General features: G+C 31.0%; 1 protein-coding gene across 2 annotated transcripts; it reads left to right on the top strand.

Annotated features, from left to right (window-relative positions):
• The first annotated feature begins 3,112 nt into the window (after nt 1-3,112).
• LOC100819724 (probable serine/threonine-protein kinase abkC) lies at nt 3,113-7,692 on the top strand. 2 transcript variants are annotated; one of them, XM_006597329.4, is made up of 6 exons: nt 3,113-3,311; nt 3,915-4,123; nt 4,262-5,603; nt 6,136-6,402; nt 7,050-7,205; nt 7,355-7,692. In XM_006597329.4, exons 2-6 carry the CDS (start codon nt 4,104-4,106, stop codon nt 7,472-7,474), a joined length of 1,905 nt encoding a protein of 634 aa, XP_006597392.1. In that variant the 5' UTR covers nt 3,113-3,311; nt 3,915-4,103; the 3' UTR covers nt 7,475-7,692. The 2 variants fall into 2 exon arrangements, with proteins under 2 accessions (XP_006597392.1, XP_014623695.1); XM_014768209.3 differs by having other exon boundaries at nt 3,915-4,141.
• Nucleotides 7,693-7,956: the final 264 nt, after the last annotated feature.

Below are 7,956 nucleotides of genomic sequence, written 5' to 3'. Positions count from 1 at the left end.
TATTTATGACTTCAAAAATCTCTTAATAAAACATATTCCTTGTAACTTATTCACCATGACGGACTATAATCGTAAGAGTCACGATGAATACCTAGGTCCCTCACAGTGGGAGGTAATGAGAGTCAAATGCTACTAAGGCTAGCATTGAATTAGGAAATTGGGAATTGAATTAGGAAGATTAGAGATAGAGTTGTTTTTTTTTTAATAAAATATTAAATATAAAAATATAAAAATTATTATAAAGTCTTTAGGTTTGAATTACAAAAATAAATTTTTTAAATTTGATTATCTGATGTATTTATACAATTTATATGGTGTTCCATAACTAAACTATACCTAATAAATACTAATATAATTTATTTTAAAATCACAACTAAGTAACGACTTTCTTATATTGTTAAGATAATAATTGAGATCATTGTTAAAGTCTAATCTTTATAGTTCTGTGATTCTTTTTTCCTTCATTCTAACATTTATACACACTTTAATTTATATTTTCTTAATTTTTCCTTTCGCTATAATTTTGTTTATTATATTTGTTATTTTTTCTTTTTTATCTCACTCTTTCTAAGATTAAGGTTATTTATTTAAAATAGCACACTGCAAAAAAAAAAATCAAATTAAATAAATATATAAATTAAAATACATAATTTGAAGAGTAAAACTTTCATTCTTCTTATTCTTTCATTTAAATATTCTCAATATCTTTACCTTTTTTTCTTTTAGCAGGGCATTTCATAAACTACTCTTCTAACCAATAAAAAATGTCTCTTTCAAACCTCTCATACTACCCTCCTTTTATATTTATATGTATAATTGACTTTCTAAATTGTTTATGTGTTTCAGTTTGTGTTTTTTTTTGCTATTATAATTGACAAAGCCCTCAAGATTCATAACACCTGTCTCACTTTTTTTTATAAAAAAAAATAGGTGGACATTATTGAATATTTGTGAGATTTGTTAACCTCACACTAACTTTTTTTTAAAATAAATACTTTGGTAAATTATAATTTTAATTTACTTAGAATGTACTTAACGTGTAACATATAAACATATTCATTCTAAAAAATTAATATTTGTACATTATCAAATCATATATATATAATTTATGAAAAATCCTTAAAATTTCAAAATGGGTTGGCAATAGATTGGTCTATGAACCCACGGCCAGAGAGTGACAGAGTCACAGACTTATCAGTTACACACACTTAATAGATAAAAAAAATAAAAAATAAAGATCATTAAACTGTGGGCTCACACAACTTAGCCCATTTATCTACAGACCTATGTCTATAGGGCCTTACGGTACAAAACGGGCTGACTTACTCTATTAGTTACACACTCGAAATCTTAAAATTTTTAAAAAAAAATTATTTAAGACTTTTAAATTGAAAATGTTTAAAGGGAAGATAATTTTTTTAAAGGGAATGATTTTAAAATATCTCCAGTATGAATAATTATTTTTTTCATCAGTTCAGTATCAATAATTATTAGATTAAGCAAAAACTACAAAAAAATTAAGGATGAAAATTAATCTATTCTTCTGTATAAAAGGAGAGTCAAACATATCAACCCCCAAAAATAAAAGATTATACGTTACAAACACATTTCATTGGGCTGAGCTATTTAATAACCATTTAACAGATCTGTTTGGCTACGAATTGTTTTCACTTGCTCTCCTTACATGATCTATAGAAATTATAAAATTAAAATGGATTATTACAGTAACCCTTGCATGTAATGGAATTAAATGTAAACCAAAATTAAATAAACGTCTCAAAACATTTAAATTTTTATATAAAAAAACATATTTTTCACTAAACATTAGTGATTAGTAATAAGTCAACAAAATTTTCAACTAGTTAAAAAAAAACTAGAAGTTAACTAGAACTCTCAAAGTAAATTATAACCTATGAGCTTGGATTGGTAAAAATTAATTTACCTCGATTACAGGCAAAACGTGAGTTGACTCACTTAAACCGCAGGAAGACTGGATTGTGATGAGTTTAGTTTAACGAAGTTGTCTTTTTCTTTACTCACCCAAAAGTTAATAGGGTTGGATGGGTTTACTTTTTGAGCAACTCCAAGTCAATCCGAAAGTTGAATTGATCAACTTTAACAACTCTAAAGTTATTTGAAAGTATTTGGTCAATATTCAATATTTTTATATATATGCATAAGATAATTTTAATGTTGATATATATATATATATATATATATATATATATATATATATATATATGTATATATATATATATATATATATATATATATATATTATATGGTGTATATCCTTTTAAAGAATATATCTTATATATATACATATTTTTGTCTCACATTCTAATTAAATTAAATAGAAATATTTTGTTTTTATGAAGTATATTTTTTTCTGTTAATATTTTGGTCAAATAGTAACACAAAAAATCATATATCGTACCATATTAGTCATTAAAAATAGTTAATAAATTAGTTTTTACAATTTGAAATGATCATATTATCATTCTTTTAAAAGATTTACACTAAATCAACTGTTTAAAAATTTAATCTTTCTCTGAATTAAATATTTAAACCATTGTTAAATTATTTTTTTATTTTTTATAAAGAACAAAAGTAAATATTTTTTATTTAAAAAAGATATAAAGAATTTTAAGATAATTTCCTGGGCAAGTGGAATATTTTTTATATAAGAATGAAAATAATAATCTTAATAATATAATTATATAGCTTAATTATTATGAATTATCAGTGTAAATTTATTATATATGATAATTTATAATTGAATAATAGTATAAAAATAAATACTTTTCAAATGCATGCTCTAATTTTTTTAGTAAACTTTTTTATTTTTTTATTTTGAGAGACATGCATCTTACTTTACCTACCAGTAAACCGATCATATTGGTTGTCTAAAAAAAAACCCCGATCATATAGGATTAACAAAAAAAACTTATTTTAAAGTTTTATGACCATTTATTTAAAAATGTTACATAAAAACTTTGTTTTAATCTCACCCCTTTATGATAAATTTTAACAGATGATATTTTCAGGTGTGAAAGTGATGGATCTATCTTTTGTATTATTTATTTAAAAAATATTGGTTTCCATTTTGGGAGAGAAATGAAATGAATTTCTTGGGCCTTAGGGTTTGTATTGGTTATGACCGCCTCAAAGACAAGACAGACGGACCGTGTTCTCACAATCGCACAACAAAACTGAGGCTCACCTCCTTAATCGCGTCTTCCATTCCATTTCCTCACCTTCTTCAAACTACCATACCATACCATACCATAGCATGTTCTCTTCCTTCTCAGGTCCTCTCACTCTCTCTCCATTCCTTTTTCTTTCACTCTTTACTTCGCTTTTTTCTTTTCTCTCAATTTTCGTTCGCCTCCGCGTTTTGTGGAATTGAATTGTTTTCTTTTTTCGTACTAGATTTTATGGCTATTGCATACATGCTGGTGTGTTTATTTGATTAAAAGATAAAATCTTTAGCGTGTTTTCTTTCTGGGGTTGAGTTTTAGACCTGGGATCTCTGATGTGGGAAATGCATCTGGACTCAGAGTGTGAATCGTTGATCCTTTTCAATTCTGGGCTACCCAAAACAGCATTAAAGGTCTAATTGTTGATTCTTCAACAATTTGGAGACTTTAATCTCATGTACATGTACAATTTGAGCTGGGTGTGTGGTGCTCAGACTAATGAGAATTTCATCTATGTTTCTATTTGATTGCCTTCACCACGATCTTGAAGAGCTAGAGATCTATTCTACCAAAGGAAATGTATAGAAACATCAACTCTTACTTCTAATTGAAATGTCTTACCTCATTAAGTTCTCTATGTATCCCTTCTTGGAGTGTAACATAATGTATTATAATTGTTTTAAGCATTTTTTTCCTTTTTAATATTTAAAGCAGGCAGTACCTGAGTGGAAACAAGAGGTAATACCCGCAAAGTAGGAATGAATTGGGACTCCAAAAAATGAGGAATTTATAGTGGGACATATTATAAACCTGGATCAACTGAGTTTTCATCTTGTTGATGCCTCTTAGAGGAATGGACATTGTGTACACTCATGTAAAATTTAACGCTCATCTATCGTGGTCATGAGTGAAGAGAAGTCACTGTAGGTTGCATTTCCAAAGTAATGTTTTACTTGTGTACAATTATTTGTGGATAGAATAGCGGGAAACATAGTTGAACTTGAATTATGTGATTGAAATATTGTTGTATTGACATAGTTTATTGTTTTGCACGTTTGCAGATATTTGATGCTTAGAAATATAAGGAGAGCCGCCCAATCTGTTTGTAGAATCAATAGAAGATACTTGGAGGTGAGTGAAAATGGGGCAGTTGCCTTAGTTGGACCGAATATCCACCACTGCCGGTTGTACATGCAATATAAGTTTCCAAGTGAAGCATGCAGTTCATTCTTGTGGCATGGGACAAGGGAAGGCTTTCGTAAATGTGGTTCTTTCAGGAACTTTTCCGTAACCTCAGCAAGTAATGCAGTCACACATCATTCCCAGATTGCTTGGAAAAGGCTGTACAGAAAGTATTGTTCCAGTGGTGATGGTACATTTCCTCCCACCGTAAATATGATTGCTCAGGCAGTAAGCTTGGCTTTGGCTCGTTCTTATTTTCTAGTTCCTGGTATTTTGGCATTTACATGGGGAGAGCTTGCATTAGCTCAGCGAAATTGGGCAGAAGCAGAACGTTACCCATCACAAAATGGTTTGTATATGCGCGCACAAGATGGGTATAATTACATGTTTACATTTACATTCATAATAGTTGAAGGACTTATCTTATTAATGAGGGCTCTCTATCTAGCAATATTATTCTCTCCTAGCATTGTGATGGCACCATTTGCTGATTGTTTTGGACCAAACTTTAGGAAACTGTGGCTCAATGTAGTTCATCGCACACTAGAAAAATCAGGTCCAGCATTCATAAAATGGGGTCAGTGGGCAGCTACACGGCCTGATCTCTTTCCTCGAGATCTGTGCACTAAGCTTTCAGAACTTCATACCAAAGCTCCTGAGCATAGTTTCAGCTACACAAAGAAAACTATAGAAAGAGCATTTGGTCGAAAAATTTCAGAAATTTTTGACAATTTTGAAGAACTTCCTGTTGCATCTGGAAGTATTGCTCAAGTGCACCGTGCTTCATTAAAATGTCGTTATCCTGGTCAGCAAGCAAAGCCACTATTGGTTGCAGTTAAGGTTAGACATCCTGGCGTGGGAGAGTCAATCAGACGGGATTTTGCTATTATTAATTTGGCGGCAAAAATTTCAAAGTTCATTCCTGCTCTTAATTGGTTACGATTAGATGAGAGTGTACAACAATTTGCGGTTTTCATGATGTCTCAAGTTGACCTTGCTAGGGAAGCTGCCCATTTGAGTCGCTTCATTTATAATTTCCGCAGATGGAAGGATGTTTCTTTTCCCAAGCCTGTCTATCCACTTGTGCACCCGGCTGTTCTGGTGGAAACATATGAAAAGGGTGAAAGTGTCTCATATTATGTTGATGATCTTCAAGGACATGAACGGGTTAAATCCGCTCTTGCTCACATTGGGACTCATGCACTTTTGAAAATGCTTCTGGTAAAAATAAAATATCTCTCATTTGCAGTTTTGCGACCATTATCTTGCGGTTAGGGATAGTAGCATTTCCATTGCTTTTATTCTGGGCATTCTTGATTTATTATGCACCATAAAGCATAAAACATCACGGCTGATGACCTCAAATCTCACATATCCTTGATTTGTTATGATGCTTGTTTTTATTTTATAAAATCACAAAGCATTTCTTTTAATAATTATCATCTCTTTCTAGAAACTGTCTTTACTGTGGGATGAACTGGTTTTTCAGATCATTACAGTATTTTAGATTTGGAGGGCTTTCTTTGTTGGATATTCATAATAGGTTTTCTTTGTGTTAGTTATACTGAATTTTCTTTAACCAAAATAATAGTTTGTTTTTTGAATGAGCATTTTGATCTATTAATAATATTCATATTATCAATTATGTCCTAATCCTTTGTATTAACTAAAAGAAACATGGGGTCCCATAATAGTTTTAAACTTGAACATCATAAAGTTTTAGCTTCCAAGACATTGCAATGTCTTCTTTCAGGTGGACAACTTCATTCATGCAGATATGCATCCTGGAAATATCCTTGTTCGAGTGTCTCAGAGCAAGTCTCGCAAACGGCTCTTCAAATCAAAGCCTCATGTAGTTTTCCTTGATGTAGGCATGACTGCTGAACTCTCTGGTAGTGATAGAGTAAATTTACTGGAATTTTTTAAAGCTGTTGCCCGCCGAGATGGCCGGACTGCTGCAGAATGTGCCCTCAACTTGTCAAAGCAACAGAACTGTCCAAATCCGGAGGCCTTCATAGAGGTATTTTTCCCTTCAACTTGAATTCATTTGTTATTCAATCTAAATTGCTTAATTAATTAATTCCATTGGAAGACTTAGGTCTTGTTTGAAATGATTCTCTCTTTTCTAAAAGAACTTATTTCAACAGTTTTCAAAATTTGTTTTCAGTATAATTTTTGAAAACAAAAACAAAACCAAAAAAAAAATGATTTATTTAAAAGAATTGTGCATGAGACATTACCATCTGTCAAGTATACATTGTACGAGGTAAAAAATATGCTTTATTTATCATGAGAATATCATCAAATTTAAAAAGAAACAAACCAAAACAACTCCAAGTTGTTTCTGTAGTCTTGTTTTTAGAACTGCAATTTTGGGAACAATGTAGAAAACAATTATCCAAACATGTTTTTCTATTCTTTTCTTTTTAAAAACTGAAAATAGTTTTTGAAAACTACAATCGAAGTATCAAACAAGACCCTACTATTATGGTCTTGTTCTGTGATATCCAAGTGTATGATATTATATTCTATTATTACAGTTTTGCAAGTAGCAAGTAGCAACCTGACACTGGTTTTTTCTAAAGATAAATGCATTTTATTTTCTTCTTTAAGTCCATATATGGTCTCCAACGACATCACACATTGTCTCTATTTGTTTTCCAACAGGAGGTGGAAGAGTCGTTTACTTTTTGGGGCACCCCAGAAGGTGATATTGTTCATCCTGCAGAGTGCATGGAGCAATTACTTGAGAAAGTTAGGCGTCATAGAGTTAATATTGATGGCAATGTTTGTACTGTTATGGTGACAACCTTGGTTCTTGAGGTAATTACTTTTCTTCATTTTATCATGTTCACTAAATATGTGAATGTGACCAATGTGATTATTACAACAAAGGATAAACACCTTCCTATTCCTTTCCCATATACAGTACTATGTGATTCACCTGATATTGGTAATTGTTTAATTTGTAGGGTTGGCAGAGAAAGCTTGATCCTGGGTACAATGTGATGCAGACACTGCAGACATTGCTACTTAGAGCTGATTGGGCAAAGTCTCTTTCTTACACAATTGACGGACTCATGGCCCCTTAGGGAGGAAGTTCCTTTCTTTGTTGAGGCTCTTGAGAAACAATTTTGACTAACATAAAACCCAAACACAAACATATGTCCTAAGGGCTCTCCCACATCTGTTTTTTTTTTTTTTAAGATTTATCCCTTGTATTTATCTTGGTTAATTTCCAAGTTATTTTTGTGAGCATCACAGTTAACTACAAAAATGGACACAATAAAGCGGTGAATATATTCTCCTCTCCCTTCTTTACCCGCAGGATGAATGAACGGTATAGTTAGACCCTACTGACGTGAGAATGCGTTTAAAGTTTCTGCTTATTTCTTAGTTAAAGTTAAATTACGAAAAATATGGCCTTAAATTGACAGTTGATTTTTTAAAAAGAAAATTATTTTATTCTTTCCTTGAATATTAGATGTAAAATTTTTAAACTAATATTTTTCTTTCATAATTTTGTTGCTTTCTTATTTTCATACACGAGACAAATGACATGAAAACTACGAAA

The sequence above is a fragment of the Glycine max genome, chromosome 15, assembly GCF_000004515.6.
Source record: "Glycine max cultivar Williams 82 chromosome 15, Glycine_max_v4.0, whole genome shotgun sequence".
NCBI classification, from domain to species: domain Eukaryota; kingdom Viridiplantae; phylum Streptophyta; class Magnoliopsida; order Fabales; family Fabaceae; genus Glycine; species Glycine max.
The sequence above is the reverse complement of the archived record's forward strand: the minus strand, read 5'-3'. Positions and strand labels throughout refer to the sequence as shown.